Here is a 23263-nt window from a genome sequence, read left to right as displayed (position 1 = left end):
TAATGAACACAGTGGAGTATTTTGGGGTGGTTTAGGTATGCAATGTTTGCCCATCACCAATCAGCTCTCTGTGAAGGAAAGCAACAGGAGAGACATCAGGGCAGGCAATGCCATTGCTCCAGGCTGCCATGGGCTGCCACGTATCAGGTCTGAAGGCTGCTGAGCAACACAACAGCTCCTGTGCTCTGTTGTGATCAGGCTGCCATGGAGATCATGGCTTTTATTGCTGCCAACAGGGAGCTCAAAGGCAAAGGTGCGGAGCAGTGGATGGGGATTCCTTGATAGTTTCTGCCCTTTGCTGGGTATTAATCACTATCACGTCTTAAAACTCTTTCAAACTGTTTGCAGAAAACCCCACAATGTTGTTCAACCAAAACCAGAGCATCTCCCCCAGTACATCCATTCTATCTGGTCCTAAACTTACAACAATAAAGATCATTTTATTTTTGTGAGCTTCCTCAAAGCCTCCTTCACCTCCTTATTCCTCAGGCTGTAGATCAAGGGGTTCAGCATGGGAGTCACCACGGTGTAGAGCACCACAGCCCATTTATCTGCTGCCCTTGAGCTGTCTGAGCTGGGGAATAAATACATAAAAAAGCATGCCCCATAGAAGATGCTGACAGTGGTGAGGTGGGAGGTGCAGGTGGAGAAGGCTTTGCGCTTGCCCTCGGCTGAATTGATGCTCATGATGGTGGGGATGATGGCCACGTAGGAGAGCAGGATAACCAGGCTGCTGGACACACCAAAGAGAGATGCTGCAGTGGTCAGGATGATGTGGCTGAGGGTGGTGTCAGAGGTGGAGAGCGAGATGAGAGGGGAAATGTCACAAAAGAAGAGGTCGATGGTGCTGGAGCTGCAGAAGGACAGGGTGGACATGCTGATGGTCTGTCCCACGCCATTGGTCAGCCCCATGAGGTACGAGGCAGTCACCAGCTGGAAACAGCACTTTGGGGACATGACAAGGGGGTACAGCAGGGGATGGCAAATGGCCACGTAACGGTCATAGGCCATCGAAGCCAGCAGGAGGCATTCAGATACTGCAAAGATATCAAAGACAAACACCTGAGCAACACACCCAGCATAAGCAATGCTCTTCTTCTCTGACATCAAGTCAACCAACATCCTGGGGGTGATGATGGTGGAAGAACAGAGGTCCACAAAGGCCAGGCTGCCCAGGAAATGATACATGGGGGAGTGGAGGTGGGGGCTGGCCCTGATTAAGATGATGATGCCCAGGTTGCCCACAATGGTGACAACGTAGGTGAGCAGGAAGAGCAGGAACAAGTAGACCTGAGTCACCGGGTCCTGTGTGAAGCCCGCCAGGCTGAACTCGGTCACTTGGGTGCAATTGCTTTGTGCCATGGGCTGGATGGTGCTTTGTGTGTGAGCTCCTGGCTGGGGGTTTCTTCTCCAAGAGGCAGGGATGTCCCAGGTGGAAAAGGCTCTGTGTGGTGGGAGCTGCTCAGAGACAGTCCTGCAGGATGGAAAGGGAGAGTTCAGGCACAGCTCAATGAGGAAGAGCTTGGTGAAAGTCCTGTGCCAGCACAGGTAGAACAAAGGGGTGCTCAAGCAGTTAAACACCATGGCACAACGCGGTGCCTGCTCCTGTGACTCACCTTGAGATGTTGAGCAATGACCACTCTGGAAAGCAGTGGGAAGGTTGCACACCCAGGTAGCTTTACCTTAGCGCTGCAATTCATTGCCTGTGATAGTGCTGAACCTGGGGCTTGGAGACCATCCGGCTCAACCTGGAACACAGAGAAACATGGTGCTTTCGCAGTGCAGAGCTGATCCCTCATACTCTTGTGGGCTTTTCCCAACCACCCACTTCCTCCCTCTCTGCTTGAGTTTCTTCCTAACTGGAACGAATTCCTGACCTATGGAAAGTGCAGGTTGGACAGGGCAACCTGCTCTAGTGGAAGGTGTCCCTGGCCATCACAGGGGCTTGGAAGTGGGTGAGATTTAAGGTCTCTTCCAACACAAGCCATACTATGATCCGATGCAACCTTACACAGTGGTTAGTATCGGTTTTCCCTCCCCCTTGACACACTCTGTCAGATCTAAAACATTTTCATGGTTCTTTAACCTTTCCCTTGAGTCTCCAACAGAAATGGGCAATCCCCAGAGCTCAGCAATCCCTACTTGCACACATGTTTTGGGGAAAAAAACTCACCTTTTGGAGCTGCCTCATCTCAGCAATGGGGAGCACCCTGAATGTCCTGTACAGGAAAGTTTCTGGTGCTCATCCAGGAAACCTTTTTTGCTCAGAGGTGAGGAAGCCTCCTGAGGGTGCTCTCCACCAGGGTGATCTCCAAACCTGCCTTCTCAGCAGCTGCATGGGGAGCACACAGCACAAGCAGTTCCTTGGGAAGCCCAGAGCATCATCAAGAAGCCCACAACCCTGCAGTAGGGCAGGAGATGAAGACAGGAGTTGCTGGCTGTTGGCAAGGGAGAACCACAGGAGAATGATGGGCTGAAAGATGCTGCCCCTCACTTACATCTCAGCTCTGTCTCTGCTGCCCTCCTCATGCTCCTGGAGAAGGATGTGAAGATGAACGTGCCTGGAGCTGTGCAGGGAGCCTGGGAATGAGCCAGCATCAGCAAACCCCCTTCCTATTTCAAGTGATGTGGGGATGTGGGACTGTGAATCTCTTTGTGCCCCAGGAGGTGACAAAGCCCAAAGCAGGTCATTATCTCTTCTCTGTGCTGCTTGGTTTGGAGAAGAAATGTACCCAGCTTGAGCAAGCAACAGGGCTTTGGGCTCCCTTAGAGCAAAGCACAGAACAAGCCCAGCTTTGACATCCACTTCTGGAGCATTTCTGAGGCAGTTACAGCTTCACAAGGGCCATGGTTGACATTATCATGGCAGGGAGATGAGGGGAACCTCGCCAATGGGAGCTGGTACCAGGGTCCATCAGCAATCCCAGCACCACAGGCAATGAACCAGATTTAAACCCATTTTCAGTTCCTTGTACTCAAACCATAGCTCACAATTTTGGCTGCAAAGGAGCCAACAGAAGATCATGGTGACCTTGCTAACAACGAGGTAAATGCTGTCCTCTACTTCTTGTCCATGCAAACATCAATGCTCACATCACCCAAGGCACTCGGGCTGGTCAGGCGTGACTTGGCCTTGGTACCTCTGTGCTGGCTGCTCATGGTCACCCTCCTGTCCTTCCTCTGCCTGGACAGGGCTTCCTGGGGAATTTGGATCTTAACCTCAGTGGGCCTGAGGCAGCCCCAGTCCTTGTGCTCTCCTTGATGATGACATTCACCTTCTTCCACCCATCATGCTGGAAGCACAAGAGACAAAGGAGAGCCTGAGGGAGCGGTGCCCAAAAGTGGAATGAAGGAGATGGGGAGGAACAGTGAGGAGTGTGCTAAAGGACTGAAATGGGCAGCAACAGGGAAAAAGGCCCTTCTGAAGAGTGCTTTAGGGTTGCCCTTGTCACTGGTGGCCCTGATGGATGCTCCCAATCCCATCACAGAATCCCAGAGAGGTTTGTGTTGGAAAGGACCTTAAAGCTCATCCAGTTCCAACCCCTGCCATAGGCAGGGACCCCTTCCACTGGAGCAGCTTTCTCCAAGCCCCTGTGTCCAACCTGGCCTTGAACACTGCCAGGGATGGGGCAGCCACAGCTTCTCTGGGCACCCTGTGCCAGCGCCTCAGCACCCTCACAGGGAAGAGCTTTTACCTAAGAGCTCATCTCAATCTCCCCTCGGGCAGGTTCAAGCCATTCCCCTTGGCCTGTCCCTACAGGCCCTGATGAAGAGTCCCTCTCTTATTCTATCTGAGTAAGTTGCTTCACATGTTGTGTTCTCTTTTCTTGAGAGAATTGTCCAAATGTCTCTATTTTTCATGAAAACTCCATCGGAAACTTTGATTAAAAGCTTATAAAGTGAGCATTTCACTTCACACCAACCTAAATTCGATTTTGACTGGTTGCCATTGCATTCATTCATTATTCATCACAGTTCTTTGCAGAAGACCACGGTTTCCAAAGGTGCTTATTTTAAACCACAAATTTATTCAGTTTGTCATTATACAAGTACATGTTCTTCCAGCAGTTGTACAGTTCATTAAACAGAAATGGTGTGTTTGGATTAAATGTTAAAACCCCTCCATCTACTGTTTCATTTAGAGCATCCTTCCCCTCAATAATGTGATGACATACAGAAGGGGATGTGACATGGTCAAATCCACAAAGCACAGACCTGGTACTGAACATCCAGAAAGGAAAAGATGTGAGGACCAGACATCCCAGGAAGATTTTAGTTGGGACATACTTCTGGCCACATGCTAACCTATGTGTGCCTATCACAGGTCCTTAGCACTGCTCCAGCTCACTTACATGGGATAAATGTATTGGATGCTCATATCAGGTATCACAGAATCCCAGACTGGTTTATGTTGGAAGGGACCTAAAAGCTCTCAACTTCCAACCCCTGCCATGGGCAGGGACAATTTCCACTAGAGCAGTTTGCTCCAAGCCCCTGTGTCCAACCTGGCCTTGAACACTGCCAGGGATGGGGCAGCCACAGCTTCTGTGGGCACCCTGTGCCAGCACCTAGGCACCCTCATAGTGAAGAATTCCTTCCTCAAATCCAATCTGGATCCCCCTGCTTCAGTTTGAACCCACCACCCCTTGTCCTATCCCTACACTCCCTGATGAAGAATTCCTCTCCTGCATCCTTGTAGCCCCCTTCAGACACTGGAAGCTGCTCTGAGGTCTCCAAGCAGCTTCTCTTCTCCAGGCTCAACAGCCCCAGTGTTCTCAGCCTGGCGCCATACGGGAGCTGCTCCAGCCCCTGAGCATCCTCGTGGCCTCCTCTGGACTTACTCCAGCAGCTCCATGGCCTTCTTATGCTCCCTGCAGAGAAGGACTTGAGGATGCTGGGTGATGAGAAAATGAACATGAGCCAGCAGTGTGTGCTTGCAGCCCAAAAACCAACCGTATCTTGGACTGCATCCAAAGGAGAGTGGCCAGCAGGTCGAAGGAGGTGATCCTGCCCCTCTACTCTGCTCTTCTGAGACCTCACCTGGAGCATTGTGTGCAGTTCTGGTGTCCTCAACATAAAAATGACATGGAACTGTTGGAACAAGTCCAGAGGAGGCCACGAGGATGATCAGGGACTGGAGCACCTCCTGTATGAAGACAGGGTGAGGAAGTTGGGGCTGTTCAGCTTGGAGAAGAGAAGGCTGCGTGGAGACCTCAGAGCAGCCTTCCAGTATCTGAAGGGGACCTATAGGGATGCTGGCGAGGGACTCGTCATTAGGGACTGTAGTGACAGGACAAGGGGTAACGAGTTAAAACTGAAGCAGGGGAAGTTTAGGTTGGATATACGGAAGAAATTCCTTCCTGTGAGGGTGGTGAGGCACTGGGATGGGTTGCCCAGGGAGATTGTGAATGCTCCATCCCTGGCAGTGTTCAAGACCAGGTTGGACAGAGACTTGGGTGATATGGTTTAGTGTGAGGTGTCCCTGCCCATGGCAGGGGGTTGGAACTGGATGATGTTAAGGTCCTTTCCAACCCTAACTATTTTATGATTCTAGGATTCTATAGACACCAAAACTGTATCAGAACTGCAGGGGATACCGGAGCTGTATTGAACCTTTGGTCCTTCCCTCAGATCTTCAAGCTCGCTTGGGATGAACAGTTATCAACCAGGCAATGGAGACATTGGTCACTGCCTTAGCTCAAGGCTGAGCCTCCTTTTTGTGAGAACTACTTTCATTTAGCACAATTTAAACACAAAACACCATGGTGCTGTCTCAGTCCTGCTATTAAATAACTGATACCTATTTGGATGAATTATCAAAGACTCAATCCATGCTTAAAATCACCTGAAGCTGTTTGAAGGAACCATTCCTTCCCCAGACTCCTTCTGGCTGCATCAACACCTCCAAGACCAGTTCTCCTGCAGAGACCTACCCAGGAAGACAGGCCCAGGATAGTTTGCTCTGTCTTTGCCCATCTATCACATACCTCTTCCTTTCAGTGTTTCCCTGAGGAAGCTCTTTACATCCACAGAGATCATCTAATATTGCATTGAAGGGAGCTGAAAACAAACACAACAAAGTATCCTCTGTGTGGAAATATTGAATGATAACCTTGTCCCAGACATTTAGAAAAGACAAAGAATGGGGCAATGAGAGGAGAAAACCCAGCTATGAAAGTGTGGGGAAGGAAGAAGGAGAAGTATACAGGTGGCTTTAGATGTTTTCAGTGTTAACCTGTTTTTCTGCTGGAAGGCATCAGACTGACAGTCCAGGAGATGCACTGAAGGGGGGAAGAAAAGGATTTCTGAGTGGTTTTGAATGTCTTTCTTCCCCATTGGGTACTGGGCTAAACTGAAGGCTTGTGAAGCGGGAAAATCAATATAACAGAGGGAGAAATAACCCTCAACCTAATTTAAAAAAGAAGGACAATATAATTCAAAGATTAGTGAAAAGAACTACATGAATCCAGAAAGAGGCACTGAGAATACCTGGGTGTGCTTGTGCAGGGTGAATAATGAAGCTTGAAGTCCCAGATACAGAATGCTGGGTACTGCCCTTGCTACATCAGCTTTGTCAAGATACCCAGGCAAGCAGCACCTTGGGTGTTCAGGGGAGAGGAAGACCCCAAATCCTCCGTCCTAACAGCACTCAGGCTCTTTACACCCCTACTTAAATTTGCAGCAAAGCAGAGGCTCAGATATGACTCGTCCCCATTTAGCACAAAGGCTTTGTTGACCAACAGACTGTCAGAGCTTTATTTCACAGAATCCCAGCCTGGTTTGTGTTGGAAGGGACCTTAAAGCTCCTCCAGCTCCAACCCCTGCCACAGGCAGGGACACCTTGTACTAGGGAAGCTTGCTCCAAGCACCTGTGTCCAACTTGGCCTTGAACACTGCCAGGGATGGGGTATCCACAGCTCCTCTGGGCACTCTTTGCCAGTGCCTCAGCACCCTCACAGGGAAGAGCTTCTGCCTAAGAGCTCATCTCAGGCTCCCCTCTGGCAGCTTCAAGACATTCCCCTTGGCCTGTCCCTGCAGGCCCTTGGCCAAAGCCCTCCTGCAGGTTTCTTGTAGTCCCCTTCAGACACTGGAAGCTGCTCTGTGGACTCTAAGCAGCTTTAGACACAAAACACATGGTGCTGTCTCAGGCCTGCTATTAAATACCTAATAATTATTTGGATGAATTACTGAAGGCTCAGGCCTCGCTTAAAACAATCTGAAGCTGTTTGAAGAGAACCATTCGTTGTGCTGGTTCTGTGTACCCTGCACTTGCTGTAATAATGACCAGTAGTGAGCTATAATGACCAATAATGGCCAGTAATGCTCAATTCCATAATCACATATTCCACATATTCCTTCCTTACCTCCACAGTACTGAAGAGCTCCAAACGTACTTTCAAACCCTGCATAGATGGGGCAGCAGCTTTCGCTCCCACAGCCTCCTCAGAGCCCCCTTCACCTCCTTGTTCCTCAAGCTGTAGATGAGGGGGTTGAGGGTTGGGGTGAGGATGGAATAACACACCGACACGAGCTTTGCCTGATCCCATGAGGATGCCTCATGAGGCTGGACATAGGTGAGGATCGCGGGTGCGTAGAAGATGGTGATGGCAGCCAAGTGGGAAGCACAGGTAGAGAAGACCTTCAGCCTCCTCGTGGCCAAAGGGATCTGCAGGACGGTGTGGAGGATGTAGGTGTAGGACACCAGAATCATCAGGAGAGGGCCCACAGTGTTTAACACAGCGTGGTAAACCTGGAAGACCTCATTTGTGCTTGTGTCTGAGCAGGAGAGCTGCAGGAGGCTGGGCAGCTCACAGAAGAAGTGGTTGATACTCCTGGCCTGACAGAAGGACAACCTCCCTGCCAGCGTGATGTGCACCAGGGAGGTGAGGAACCCGATGGTGTACACCAGCACCATCATGCCATAGCAACGCGCCCTGGTCATGGTAGTGGTGTAGAGCAGGGGCTTGCACACAGCCGTGTATCGGTCGTAAGCCATTACCCCAAGCAGGAAGCTCTCACAGACAGCCAGAGCCACGAAAATATACATCTGGGCAAAGCAACCCCAAAAGGAGATGTGGCTTCTCCCCAGCAGGAAGGTCTCCAGAGCTTTTGGGATGATAGCAGAGGAAAGGCAAACATCCATGCAAGATAAGTGGCTCAGGAAGAAGTACATGGGGATGTTGAGGTGGGGGTCAGTGTTGATCAGCAGGATCATCGTCACGTTCCCCAGCACCATTAAAACATAGAGGGATAAGAAGACTGTGAAGATGGTGGTTCGTAGCTCTGGGGCATCAGAGAAACCCAAGAGGATGAAGCCGGAGGGAACAGTGAGGTTTCTTGTATCTGTCATTTCAACAAGTTGATGGATTTGGATTGAAATGAAAGGAATCACTGAAATACATCCCTACAAGAGAAATAATGTGGAAGTTTAGTTAGAGTTTAATCCACACAGTAAATGCAATAGAAAAAGGTGTACTTGTAATGGCGTATTTCTGTCTGTAACTCAAGATCTGAAGTCAAAGAGGTGAAGGAGCTCATTACACGACCGGAAATTAAAAGAGAATAATTCTACGATGATTGATATACACATCACTAATGAAACAGTGAGAAACATCATGTCTATCCAAACGTAATACAATAAAATCAAATAAGTACATCACAAAATTTGGAAAACAGAAAAGATGTTGTATTTTCTTCACTGATTTCTAGGAATTTTAAGGATTATTTTTTTCCCTTTTTTGTATTTTTCAGAGTGGATCAGTGCTCCTCTGTAGCTTCATTACTTGTGCTGCATCCTTTTCAACACCACACAAAGCCATGTACTTGAAATTTGCTTTAGGTTCTAAGTTTATCTGCTTTTGAAGAACCCCCACCCTGCATAATGTTAAGGGAAAGCAGTGGACTTGGCTCCAGCAGAGCTTTGCTGTGGTTGCAGTGAGCTTCCTATGACCAACCCAAATATCCACCTAAGGGTGTAGAATACAAAACATACCATATATAAACCAAAATTTTAAGGCTTTAGCTAGGATATTCTCATGCTAAAATATCTCTAAATCAGTTGTAGATGGGGTCAGGAATATTGGTGTTTTTGAAGCAAACCTACTAGGCATACTAGGGCACTTTTATTCACACCATGGGTTATCATAGAATGGTTTGGGTTGAAAGGAAATTAAAGCTCACACAGCTCCAAACCCTGACACTGGCAGGCACACCTTCCACTAGAGCAGCTTGCTCCAAGCCCCTGTGTCCAACCTGGCGTTGAGCACTGCCAGGGATGGGGCAGCCACAGCTTCTCTGGGCACCCTGTGCCAGCACCTCAGCACCCTCACAGTAAAGCACTTCTTCCTTATCTCCAACCTGAATTTCTCTGTTTCAGTTTAAAGCCATCACCCCTTGCCCTATCTCTACAGTCCCTGAAGAAGAGTGAAATATAACATGCCATTAAGCATGTGAGAGGCAGCAAGACCAGGGTCAAACTGGACCCACCACCCATCAAACCCTTTTGTACCTGCTTGGTTAAAGAGGAAGGTGCTGGTGGATGCAGTGCCTGCAGCTCCTCCTGGAGACCATGGGATGGGTTGAAGGAGAAATGCTTGGGAGCAGGATGCTCCAGGCTGGCTGGTGGAGGGGTTTTATCTCACAGGAGGCATTACCTCAGAGGCTTGTGTTGTGCAAACTGTTCTCCCAGAGGACCCTCCTCCCTCGGATAATTAGTTTGACTTGATCAGCAAAACAACCTCTCAATTCCTCTCTCCCCAAAGTCTTCCTGGCTGCATCAACACCTCCAAGACCAGTTCTCCTGCAGAGACCTACCCAGGAAGACAGGCCCAGGACAGTTTGTTTTGTATTTCCCCATCTATCACACACCTCTTCCTTTCAGTGTTTCCCTGAGGAAGCTCTTTACATCCACAGAGATCATCTAATATTGCATTGAAGGGAGTTGAAAACAAGCACAACAAAGTATCCTCTGTGTAGATGGCTTGTGCGGGTCCTTTCCATCAGGTGCATTTATTTCCATACACTTGACTAGTGATTGTACAACACTTTGGTCAAAAGCATTGGCTCAAAACGTGGCTGCTTTGAGGATATAGCAGGATGAAGTCAGATTTCCCAGTCTTCATCTGAAGAATCCCGAGTGCCAGTGTGCCTTGAATGCTTCTCCTAGATGAAGAGACATGATAAAACTCTTAGTAGAAATATTAAATGATAACCTTGCCCCAGACATTTAGAAAAGACAAAGAATGGGGCAATGAGAGGAGAAAACCAAGCTATGAAAGTGTGGGGAAGGAAGAAGGAGAAGTATACAGGTGGCTTTAGATGTTTTCAATGTCAACCTGTTTTTCTGCTTGAAGGCACCAGACTGACAGTCGGGGAGATGCACTGGAGGAGGGTAGAAAAGGATTTCTGAGTGATTTTGAATGTCTTTCTTCCCCATTGAGTACTGGGCTAAGATCAAGGCTTGTGAAGTGGGAAAATCAATATAACAGAGGGAGAAATAACCCTCAACCAAATTTAGAAAAGAAGAACAATATATAATTCAAAGATTATTGAAAAGAACTACATGAATTCAAAAACAGGCACTAAGAATACATGGGTGCACTTGTGCAGGGTGAATAATGCAGCTTGAAGTCCCAGAAGCAGACAGTCCCATCAGCTTTGTCAGGATACCCAGGCCAGCAGCACCTTGGCTGTTCAGGATGGAGGAAGACCCCCATCCTCCATTGTAACAGCACTCAGCCCCTTTACACCCCTACTTAAAATCGCAGCAGAGCAGAGCCTCAGATATGACTTGTCCTCATTTAGCACAAGGGCTTTGTTGACCAACAGACTGTCAAAGCTTTATTTCTTAGAATCGCATCGCAGTTTGTGTTGGAAGGGACCTTAAAGCTCATCCAGCTCCAACCCCTGCTTTGGGCTGGGCCCCCTGCCGCTAGAGCAGCTTGCTCCAAGCCCCTGTGTCCAACCTGGCCTTGAAAACTGGCAGGGAAGCAACAGCCTCAGCTTCTCTGGGCACCCTGTGCCAGCGCCTCAGCACCCTCACAGGGAGCAACTTCTGCTTGACAGCTCACCTCAATATCCCCTCTGTCATTTCACGTGAAAAAAACTTGTAGTCTGGACTTGAAATACCTGGAAATATCGATTAATATTTCCTTAAAACCAGAAATAACACCAGAAATCATTTGCTAATATAAGACATTAGCTTAGATACCCGCTGATTTGATGCCAGCAGGGCAAAGCCACCACCTTCTCCCTTTTGCTCTCTGAACCCTGAAAGAAAGTTTATTGTTATGTTTAATAGCATTTAAATAATAAAATATATTAATTTCAAGTAATATTTAAGTAACACTCACTTTGGACAACAACTTTCTTTCCAATACACAGTCACTGTGTCCTGGGTTCAGCAGTAGCAGTCATGTTTGTCCTTTGTGTTAACTGGTGCAGTGCTGTGTTTTGACTTCCAGCTTGAGAACAGTGTTGGTGAAGCCGATGTTTTCAGTTGTTGCTAAGTGATGTTTACCCTGACCAAGGACACTGTGAGGCTCATGCTCTGCCAGGGAGGAGGGGAAGCTGTGAGGAAGCAGAGACAGGGCGCCTGACCCGGGCTAGCCGGGGAGGTATTCCATACCACAGCACGTCATGCCCGGGGTGGGGGGTAACTGGGAGTTACCCGGAAGGACAGGGGCTTCCAGGTGGAACTCGCTTTCTTGGCCGGTGGTATCGTATTCTGTTCCCTTGTTATTTTCCCTTATCATTGTTTTAGCTGATAGTAGCGGTGGTGATTTGTTGCTGGACTGTTCTTGTCTCAACCCGTAGGAGTTGCACTCTCTCGATCCTCCTCCCCGTTCCTCCAGGAGCGGGGAAGGGGAGAGCCCCGGTGCCGGGGGGGGGGGGGGGGGGGGGGGGGAGACGGACACGGACCTTGATTGTTGTCAGCTTGGCACCACTCACTGGGAGTGAGTGAACAAGTTACCTGACTGGGTTTAAACCACGACACACTGTCAGGTTTCAGGCTGCAGCCTGAGAAAGTCCTGTCCATGCCAGCACAGAATGTAGCCTTGGTTTAAGGAGAAGCGTGTTTTCCAGCTGTCATGCTTCCAAGTATGTTTAGTCCCTGCTTTGTGAAGGTGCTATATCCACCCGTCCTTGAAGGTGCTATATCCAGCCATCCTCTTTAACGTCCGATATCCAGCCATCCCTGAAGGTGCAATATCCATCCTGCAGCAACCATCACCTCAATGGCAGGGGTGTCAGAGCAGGAGAGGGCTAGCAGTTGTGGTCCATCACAGAAGAAGTGATTGATCGTCTTGGAGCGACAGAACGGGAGACGAGATATGGAAACCATGTGTATGGTAGAGCTGATCACGCCAGCTAAGTAGGCACCAGCCGACATCCCAATGCAAAGCCTTTGGGACATGACCATGGAGTAGAGAAGGGGGTTACAAATGGCCACGTAGTGATCGTAAGCCATAGCAGCCAGCACGTAGCACTCGGTGGTGGCACAGGTTGCAAAGCAGAAGAGCTGAGTGGCACATCTAATGAAAGAAATCACCTTCTTCTCCACTAGAACATGGAGCAAGGCTTGAGGGATGATGGTAGAGGAGTAGCAGACATCCAGGAGAGACAAGTGGCTTAGGAAGAAGTACATGGGGGTGTGTAGGCAGGAATCCGTTCTGATTAATGTAATTAATTGCAGGTTTCCTATGAAGGTAACCACATAGATGGCAAGGATTAAGACAAAGCACATCACCCGCAAGTATTCCCTGTTTGTGAAGCCCAGGAGAATAAGCTCAGAGGGGGACGTATAATTATCTTCAACCATATTGAACCTATAAGCAGTTTGCCTGATTTATGTCTTCAAATTGAAATGCTGAATAGGCCCAAATCCCTCAATAATGCTAAGAATGTCAGGTTTTGTCTATCAATCAGTTACACCACTTACATACATGCAAGTCAATATAAGGTAAATTCTCTTTGAGAGAGGAAAACACCAAGTTCCCAAGGCTAAACACCACAACCATCACAAACACACTTAGAAGCAAGTAGATATTTTAAGGCAAAGGAGGGAGGGCAACACCAGAATGAATAAACTGCAGGGTTCCTCATAGTTCCTCTCAAGCCATTGACACATGGAAGTCCTTGAATTCCCCAGTAACTGCTGGGAAAAGGGAATTATTTCTCATCTTTTGGGTGCTGCCAGTCCAGTGTAAGTACATGAGGAATAAATAGCTGTTCTCTGTGACCCAGGAGGAGCTCTTTGAGAGCAAATGTGGCTTTCCTTAGGGTAGGATGGTGCAGAACCAGGATTTCTTGCCTCATTTTGCTTTAGACACAATGCCTAACTTGGAGACAAAAGATATATTCGGGTTTGACCAAAGATAAGTTCTCCCTGGGAGAAATCAGCAGCTCCTATTATCACAGCTTACGACAGGTAGAATAAATCCTCATTGATTTATCTTGCCTAACATTAATCATCACTTGACAGAGTTACACCAGAGAGCAAAGCAGGAGTGCGCGTGGCTGGTATCTGACAAGCAGAGCCATGCTTAAGTCATCATTATTTGATGACCCTTTGCTGAAGGGGTGAGCTCCCCCTCCAGAGCCAGACTCCTCATTTCAGATGTCCTGTGAGCAACGTGTGTGGTCTCCTGATGTTAATGGGGATTTAGAGCTGCTTTTCACTGCTCGCATAGAGATGCCGGAGGCAAAGCAGCTCCTGAGCCATCAACACGGAGCTGGAAAACGTGACCCAAGTAATGAAAATCGAAGTGTTTGGGTCTGGGTCTCAATCCTCCCCCTGAGGTAACATCCACCTGCCCAGACACACACATCTCCTGCCAGGGGAGAATTGACCTGAAGCTCACAATTAACAAAGGTTCACCCTCACTTTTTCTTGCTTGACAAACCAAGTGCTTGGTCTGAAGTGATCCAAGGGCAGATATGAAACCTGGGATGTGTCTAAGGCTGCAGCTTGTGCTATGCACGACAGCTTCCCCCAGCAATCACATCTCCCTGCAGCTTGAGCACATTCACTGGAATGGAGATAAATTAATCTGAAAACCCATACCTTGCCGCCCTCGTTTAGATATTATCCATGCAGGTTGTGGGTCCACACTCTGCTGAAGAGTTAACTGAATATTTATCCCTGTATTCCTGGGGAAAGGACCTCCATTTGTGGCTTTCCTACTCCGATTTGGTAAGATCTTGCTTTTTGGCCAAGCTTTCAACAAGCTGCCCTAGGACTCAACAAGCAGACTGCTGCTAGTATTATCCAAGATGTAACTCTTGACATTATGGATAGGAGAACATCCAGATGCTGTTATGATCCTACAGCCAAGCAAAACCTTGTAGCATAACCTCCTGGTTAGGTAGCAGTTAGCTTGCTCTCATGGAACCATAGAATCCCAGAGTTATTTGTGTTGGAAGAGACCTTAACGCTCATCCAGCTCCAACCCTTCCCGTGGCAGGGACCCCTTCAACTAGAGCAGCTTGCTCCAAGCCCCATCGAACCGGACCTTCAACACTGCCAGGGATGGGGCAGCCACAGCTTCTCTGGGCACCCTGTGCCAACACCTCAGCACCCTCACAGGGAAGAGCTTCTGCCTAAGAGCTCATCTCAATTTCCAGTCTGGCAGTCTAAAGCCATCATAGTGGATGTCATCCTCAAGATCTCAGTACAGGAACAAGGGGAAGGTGCCAGATATATGAAGTTATAACACACTGTTTGGTTAGCTGCTCTTTCGAGCATCTTACAGCACAAACTGTCTAATGAGTGAAGAAAAGGATCGTTCAAAATATGAAGCAAAAGAGCCCCATGCTCACAGCACCAACATCCCTCTGATTCCTCAAGGTGATAGTTTCTGCTGCCCTGAAATAAAGCAGAGGAGGTAAGGTTTGCTACAAGGCCTCTGGATCCTGTGGATGCCACAGGACAAAGCGGGGTTTTCATATCAGGGATTTCTTCCTCTTTGCTCTCAGATCCACTTGAAATGAGTTTTAATACTCCCAGCTTCTCCAGGCTCCAGCTAGAAGGGTAATGCTGCTCTGTCTTCTCCCATGCAGCATCTACCCGTCCTTCCAGAGCCTTGTCCTTTGTGGTATTCATAGAGCCAGGGGTAAAACAAGTCAGGGGATTACACATTAACCGCCAGGGAGCTGTCAGACCAGGCAAGGGTCAGCCCAAAGGGCTCCCAAGAGCCAGGTCAGGATACACCCAATAGGTTTTAAAATTAATGGCACCAGAAGGTCTTATTTGAACAATACCAGCCCAAAATTGTTGTCTTTAAGAGTTTTATCCAGCCTTCAAAAATCCCCAAAGCTAGTTTCTTAGTACATAGCAATATGTAGTGTGTCATATCCGTATTCAAAAACAAGATTACCTCTTGGGAAGCACTCTTAGACATGTTCAACCCTCAGCATACGAGAAATCCAGCTCTCCTTTATCTCAGCTTATGCTGATACTTAGAATGAAAATATAAAAACACAACTTCCTTTTCATTTTGATGCAGCTGCCTTTACTTTTCAATCAGAAATGCTTCCATTACTGTGCTCCCAAAGATGAGAGGGGGCTGCAGGGCCTTCCAGGAAAGGACAGAAGTCACTTCTTTACTCCCCAAAAGCCCTAGTAGGGTATGACCCTGGCTATTCCTGCCTAGCACTTAATGCTCTGTAACAAAAGGTGGGTTTCCTACCCCATGCAGGTTACCAGGATGGATCCACCAGTAGCCCAGGAACTTGGTTACTCTATAGGCATCCTCACCCATTTAATTCAGCATCAGAGAGCCCAGCTGCTCCCCTGGGATTATTTAGGTGGTGATAGGTGTGATTTACATATATCAACAACAAGGAATTAAATCCTTCACCTCCATGGGATAAAGGTTGAGACCTTACCTGGTTTGAGATCTGATGTGTTTTCGTTTGCTTTCATTATGAAATCTGGGATGGCTTTGTCAGGAGTAAAGATGTGCAATGGGGATACTTTCTGAGAGGGATCTGTGGATCTAGAGGAAGGATCTAGATGGAGAAAGGAATCATTTAAAACACCAGGAATTAGCACTTCAAATTGTGTATGGATAGCACAGGCTATTTAATGAAAAAAACATTTAAAAGGCAGAGTGAATTTGATATCCTCAACATCAGAAGGACATGGATCAAGTGCAGAGGAGGCCACGAGGATGATCAGGGGATGGAGCAGCTCCTGTATGGAGCCAGGCTGAGAACACTGGGGCTGTGCAGAATGGAGAAAAGAAGCTGTGTGGAGACCTCAGAGCAGCTTCCAGTGTCTGAAGGGGGCTACAAGGATGCTGGAGAGGGACTCTTCATTAGGGACTGGATTGACAGGACAAGGGGTGATGGGTTCAAACTGAAACAGGGGGAGTTCAGGTTACAGATAACAAAGAAGCTCTTCCCTATGAGGGTGCTGAGGCGCTGGCACAGGGTGCCCAGAGAAGCTGTGGCTGCCCCATCCCTGGTTATGTTCTAGGTCAAGTTGGACACAGAGTCTTGGGTGACATGGTCTAGTGTGTGGTGTCCCTGACCATGGCAGGGGGTTGGAACCAAGCTCCTTTCCAACCCAAGCCACTCTATGATTCTACAATAATCTACATTTCATACAACCTGAAGCCTCAGCCAAGAACTGCACTAGGAAAAGTGGGGTTTAAAGCATCATTTCTAAATGTGAGAGGACTTGAAGCTGTTAAACTATCTGACATTGCCTTAACAGGGTCAGGAAATAAACTGTCTACATAGGATCAGCCGACTGTAGAGGCAACATGATGGCCTTAGTTTATTTATCTATTATTTCTCAGTTTTCTGAGAACAAGCCACTTGGCTACCCAAAGCTTCCCAGCACGTAAGAAAAAGGTGGTTTTATCTTAAATGAAAGGAGTGACTATTCCAGCAACGTCCAATAGATGGTGGTGTGGTATAAGAAATCCTGATCCATGAGTTTCTAGCCACTTATTTCAAATCTTCTGCCTTTTGATACCTAAAGGGACTCCTGTGACCATTTTGCACCTCTTGGAGGTGACCACAGACAGCAATGGTACCAAGAAGGAACAAAAATCACACAGGAAAAGGAGTGGATTTTGTTCAGAAGTAGATGAAATGCAGCTTTGAAGGGGAAAGGGGCATCTAAAGAGCAGGCATACGTGGATACTGTCATGTCCTGCTGGCAACAGTACGAGTCAGCGTCAGGCTGGTAACTTTAGTAAACAGTTAGAACAAAGAATAAGAGTAGAGAATAAGAATATATAGATAATATATATATATATAAATTAAATATATATAACAAATACAATGTAAATTATAAAGTATAAAAGAAGAATAAAGATTTATTTCTTAGTGCTGGCCAGGGTCACATCCTTGTTTGGGTTATTTTCCCCTGGATTAAAGAGTGTTTTTCCCACTGGTGATGCCACAGCTCAAGTGACCACAGGTGGAAAATCCCCATCCAGGACTCAGCCAAGCCTTCTCCTTCCTATCAGCCCATCAGCTCCAAATCCATTCCCAGAGGAGCTTGTTAACACAGTTGGATCAGGGACATCTCTCACCTTTGAGTGATGAGCTGCTAAAGAAATAGGGAAGTTTTGGGTGTGTGGGGAAACCCTGTGGTGACTGTTTCCCCTGGTGGCATTGTGATTTTATAGCAACCAAGATATGGGGGAGCTGCAATTTGTGCCAGGAATGACTTCTTGCATAGGAAATAAAGACTTTTGGTTGGGTTTTTCCATTACCTTCAATTTTCCTGTTGTTTCTCTAATCCCCATTGCCTCAAACCAAAGTGCAACTCTCCTGCGGCAAATTCTACTGATAACATTCTTGCCTTTGTTTTTAACAAACCACTCTGGGGATAAATTAGAAAACTCCTTAGAGATTCTCTTAAAGGCTTTGAGAAAGGCAGAACTTGAGGAGGAAAACTGAAAGGGTGAAGTTCCACAGCTGCCTGAAAAGAAGTGGCAAAGCCCAATTTGACTGTGATTTAACTCAGCAGCCTGGTTCCAAACACAGACCTGTTGAAGAATTTGCATTTCACTCACTTGGCTCACGCACGATATCCCATTGCTCCATAACTGCATTAAAAGATCAGTTCATCCATTTAGATCTTGGGTTTCCATCCTTCCTGGGAAAAGCCCATAGCAGCTGGGCCCTCCCCACCCTACAAATCACTGAGACCCCAACTAAACTGAGGCAAGGAAAACTAGTATTGTGTGTGTTGGTGTTGACATTTAACACAAGAATATACTGTGCTATATATATATAGTTTAGAATGCATTTAATATTGTGTTTTGATATATATACACACATATATATGTGTTTATGTGTATAACTTGCCCATCATAGGAATAGAGACCTCCTAGATGTCCTTTCTGACCAATAACTACGTCCTGCTGGTCATAGTCACATCAGTGACTAGTCATGGTCATGCTAGTCATGGCCGCATCCGGTTGCTCCTGGCCTCATTCAGGCAGCTTCTGAACATGTCCATGGGTGGAGGCTCCACAGCCTCTGGAACAAATCCTCATAGAATCATAGAATAGTTATGGTTGGAAAGAACCTTAAGATCATCAAGTTCCAAACCCCCTGCCATGGACAGGGACACCTCACACGAAATCATATCACCCAAGGCCTCGTCCAACCTGGCCTCGAATGCTGCCAGGAATGGAGCATTCACAACCTCCCTGGGCAACCCATTCCAGTGCCTCACCACCCTAACAGGAAAGAATTTCCTTCTTATATCCAATCTAAACTTTCCCTGTTTAAGTTTTAACCCATTACCCCTTGTCCTGTCAATACAGTCTCTAATGAAGAGTCCCTCTCCAGCCTCCCTATAGACCCCCTTCAGATACTGGAAGCTGCTCTGAGGTCTCCCCGCAGCCTTCTCTTCTCCAGGCTGAACAGCCCCAACTTCCTCAGCCTGTCTTCACGCGGGAGGTGCGAACTGCCACGCAAACTGCCTCGACCCGCTCTGTTCGCCGGGCTCCTGGTCGCTCGCGCTTCCTGGGGCAGGTCATTAACCAGTCAGGGTTAGTGCCACTGCTTCAGGCTCCACCCTGTGTGAGTCAGCTGCTCGCGTAAGCTGAGCTGCCGGGTCCTGGGCAGGTCCTCTCGAGGACTTGAGGCTCCCTCAGTGGCTCTTGTCGCTCTGAGTTGAGGCTCCTGGACCCTGATCTCCCCCCGCTCCGGTGTTGAAGGCGTCCTCTCTCAAGCTACTCACCTCAGCAATTCAATGGTAACGAAGAATAATCCCTTTCAACACGATTTAAGTGTCCAATGCTGTGCCGACCATTAGAGGGGCCCTGCCTCCAGCCAGGTGGAGGTAGCGGACAATTGGATTTACTGGACTGTGTGGATCAGATGGCCTGGCACATCAGTCCCACACAAGTATAAGACTCTAGTAGATAACAGCGCACAGTGTACCCTGATGCCATCAAGTTGGCAACGGGTGGAACCCATCTATATTTCTGGAGTAACAGGAGGATCCCAAGAGTTGACTGCTCTGGAGGCTGAAATCAGCCTGACTGGGAGGGAATGGCAAAAGCACCCTATTGTGACTGGTCCAGAGGCTCCATGCATCCTCGGCATAGACTACCTCAAGAGAGGGTACTTCAAAGACCCAAAAGGGTACCGGTGGGTTTTTGGTACTGCTGCTTTGGAGACTGAGGAAATTGAGCAGCTGTCCACCTTGCCTGGTCTCTCAGAAGATCCTTCTGTTTTGGGGTAGCTGAAAGTCAAAGAACAACAAGTGCCAATTGCGACCACAACAGTGCACCGGCGGCAATATCGCACCAACCGAGACTCCCTGATTCCCATCCATCAGCAGATCCGTAGACTGGAGAGCCAGGGGGTGATCAGCAGGACCCGCTCACCCTTTAATAGCCCCATATGGCCAGTGCAAAAGTCTAATGGAGAATGGAGACTAACAGTAGACTATTGTGGCCTGAATGAAGTCACACCACCATTGAGTGCTGCCGTACCGGACATGCTAGAACTTCAGTATGAACTAGAGTCAAAGGCAGCCAAGTGGTATGCCACGATTGATATTGCCAATGCATTTTTCTCAATTCCTTTGACAGCAGAGTGCAGGCCACAGTTTGCTTTTACTTGGAGGGGTGTCCAGTTCACTTGGAACCGACTGCCCCAGGGGTGGAAACACAGCCCTACCATTTGCCACGGACTGATCCAGACTGCACTGGAACAGGGGCAAGCTCCAGAACACCTGCAATACATTGATGACATTATTGTGTGGGGCGATACAGCGGAAGAAGTCTTTGAGAAAGGGAGGAAAATAATCCAAATCCTGCTGAAAGCCGGTTTTGCCATAAAACGGAATAAGGTCAAGGGACCTGCACAGGAGATTCAATTTTGGGGAATAAAATGGCAAGATGGACGTAGACAGATCCCCACAGATATGATCAAAAAGATAACAGCAATGTCTCCACCAACTAATAGGAAAGAAACGCAAGCTTTCTTGGGTGCTGTGGGGTTCTGGAGAATGCACATCCCAAATTACAGTTCGATTGTAAGCCCTCTCTATCATGTGACCCGGAAGAAGAATGATTTTAAATGGGGCCCTGAGCAGCAACAAGCCTTTGAGCAAATTAAACGCGAGATAGTTCATGCAGTAGCCCTTGGACCAGTCCGGACCGGGCCAGATGTAAAAAATGTGCTGTACACTGCAGCTGGGGAGAGCGGTCCTACCTGGAGCCTCTGGCAGAAAGCTCCAGGGGAGACTCGAGGTCGACCCCTCGGCTTTTGGAGTCGGGGATACAAAGGATCTGAGGCCAGCTATACCCCAACTGAGAAAGAGATACTGGCAGCCTATGAAGGGGTTCGAGCTGCTTCGGAAGTGATTGGCACTGAAGCACAGCTCCTTCTGGCACCCCGGTTGCCCGTGCTGGGCTGGATGTTCAAAGGCAGGGTCTCCTCTACACATCATGCAACTGATGCTACATGGAGTAAATGGGCTGCACTAATTACACAACGAACTCGAATAGGAAATCCCAGTCGTCCAGGCATTCTAGAAGTCATCATGGACTGGCCAGATGGCAAAGATTTTGGAATGTCACCAAAGGAGGAGGTGGTGCGCGCTGAAGAGGCCCCACCATATAATAAACTGTCAGAAAGTGAAAAGCAGTATGCCTTGTTTACTGATGGCTCTTGCCGTATTGTGGGCAAGCATCGGAGATGGAAGGCAGCTGTATGGAGTCCTGGACGACAAGTTGCAGAACCTGCTGACGGAGAGGGTGAATCAAGTCAGTTTGCGGAGGTGAAAGCCATCCAGCTGGCCCTGGACATTGCTGAACGAGAAAAGTGGCCAGTACTTTATCTCTATACTGACTCATGGATGGTGGCAAATGCCCTGTGGGGGTGGTTGAAGCAATGGAAGCAGAGCAACTGGCAACGCAGAGGTAAACCCATCTGGGCTGCTGCACTGTGGAAAGATATTGCTTCCAGGGCGCAGAACCTGGTGGTGAAGGTACGTCATGTAGATGCCCATGTAGCCAAGAGTCGGGCCACTGAGGAACACCAGAACAACCAACAAGTGGATAAAGCGGCTAAGATTGAAGTGGCTCAGATGGACTTAGATTGGCAACATAAAGGTGAATTATTTTTGGCCCAGTGGGCCCATGACACTTCAGGTAATCAGGGCAGTGATGCAACATATAGATGGGCCCGTGATCGAGGGGTGCACTTAACAATGGACACTATTGCCCAGGTTATTCATGAGTGTGAAACGTGTGCTGCAATTAAACAAGCCAAATGGTTAAAGCCTCTTTGGTATGGAGGACGATGGTTGAAGTATAAATATGGGGAGGCCTGGCAGATTGACTATATCACACTGCCACCAACCCGCCAAGGCAAGCGCCATGTGCTTTCCATGGTGGAAGCAACCACCGGGTGGCTGGAAACATACGCTGTGCCCCATGCCACTGCCCGGAACACTATCCTGGGCCTTGAGAAACAGATTTTGTGGCGACACGGCACCCCAGAGAGAATTGAGTCAGACAATGGGACTCATTTCCGGAATAACCTTATAGATATTTGGGCCAAAGAGCATGGCATTGAGTGGGTATATCACATCCCCTACCACGCACCAGCTTTTGGGAAAATCGAACAGTACAATGGGCTGTTAAAAACTACACTGAGAGCAATGGGTGGGGGAACTTTCAAGCATTGGGATACACACTTACCAAAGGCCACCTGGTTGGTCAACACCAGAGGATCTGCCAACAGGGCTGGCCTAGCCCAGTCAGAACTTTTACATATTGTAGAGGGGGACAAAGTTCCCATGGTGCATATGAAGAATTTGCTGGGGAAGACAGTCTGGGTAATTCCTGCTTCAGGTAAAGGCAAACCCACTCGTGGGATTGCTTTTGCTCAGGGACCTGGATATACTTGGTGGGTAATGCGGGAAGATGGGGAAGTCCGATGTATACCTCAAGGGGATTTGATTTTAGGGGAAAACAGCCAGTGAACTCAATTGTATGCTGTTGCCTGCTGTGTAATGCTTTTATAGCCCGCTGTGTAATGCTTTTATAGCCCGCTGTGTAATGCTTTTATAGCCCATCAACTAGATGTCTCCAGGTCACCAGCGACTGGCCCTGACTTCCCTCCAGCCATCATCCCAACAGAGAATGAACTTTGAACATCATGGACCGAATATAGGGATTGGTCCATGCACTAAGAAAATTATCTTTTCCTCTTGGTCTGTATGTATATGCATGTATATATATGGGAGAGCGATGGTGTATTGAAAATGTGGGAACTGAGCACGACATGAATGGTATGGAATAAGGGGTGGATAATGTCCTGGGTTCAGCAGTAGCAGTCATGTTTGGTTTTTTTCTCCGTTGTGGTAGCTGGTACAGTGCTGTGTTTTGACTTCCAGCCTGAGAACAGTGTTGGTGAAGTCGATGTTTTCAGTTGTTGCTAAGTGATGTTTACCCTGACCAAGAACTTTGTGAGGCTCATGCTCTGCCAGGGAGGAGGGGAAGCCGGGAGGAAGCAGAGACGGGGCGCCTGACCCGGGCTAGCCAGGGAGGTATTCCATACCACAGCACGTCATGGCCGGGGTGGGGGGTGACTGGGAGTTACCTGGAAGGACACGGGCTTCCGGGTGGAACTCGTTTTCTTGGCTGGTGGTATCGTATTCTCTTCCCTTGTTATTTTCCCTTATCATTGTTGTAGTTGATAGTAGCTGTGGTGATTTGTGTACATTGGTTGCTGGACTGTTCTTGTCTCAACCCGTGGGAGTTGCATTTTT

General features: G+C 48.1%; 2 protein-coding genes across 2 annotated transcripts; both read right to left on the bottom strand.

The window, feature by feature from the left end:
* Nucleotides 1-435: 435 nt before the first annotated feature.
* Nucleotides 436-1368, bottom strand: LOC133282354 (olfactory receptor 5G9-like). The gene has a single exon (XM_061478375.1). It carries the CDS (start codon nt 1360-1362, stop codon nt 436-438), a length of 927 nt encoding a protein of 308 aa, XP_061334359.1. The 5' UTR covers nt 1363-1368.
* A 6121-nt stretch (nt 1369-7489) lies between these two features.
* Nucleotides 7490-7996, bottom strand: LOC133282301 (olfactory receptor 5AS1-like; the record flags this gene model as incomplete). Its single annotated transcript, XM_061478335.1, has 1 exon — nt 7490-7996. A coding segment is annotated over exon 1 (507 nt), but the record flags the coding sequence as incomplete, so codon positions are not given.
* Between the last annotated feature and the right edge of the window lie 15267 nt (nt 7997-23263).

The sequence above is a fragment of the Pezoporus flaviventris genome, unplaced genomic scaffold (assembly GCF_033815535.1).
Source record: "Pezoporus flaviventris isolate CSIRO_AGI_PZ_B2104156 unplaced genomic scaffold, CSIRO_AGI_Pfla_v1 ptg000116l, whole genome shotgun sequence".
In the NCBI taxonomy this organism is placed as follows: Eukaryota; Metazoa; Chordata; class Aves; order Psittaciformes; family Psittacidae; genus Pezoporus; species Pezoporus flaviventris.
The sequence above is the reverse complement of the archived record's forward strand: the minus strand, read 5'-3'. Positions and strand labels throughout refer to the sequence as shown.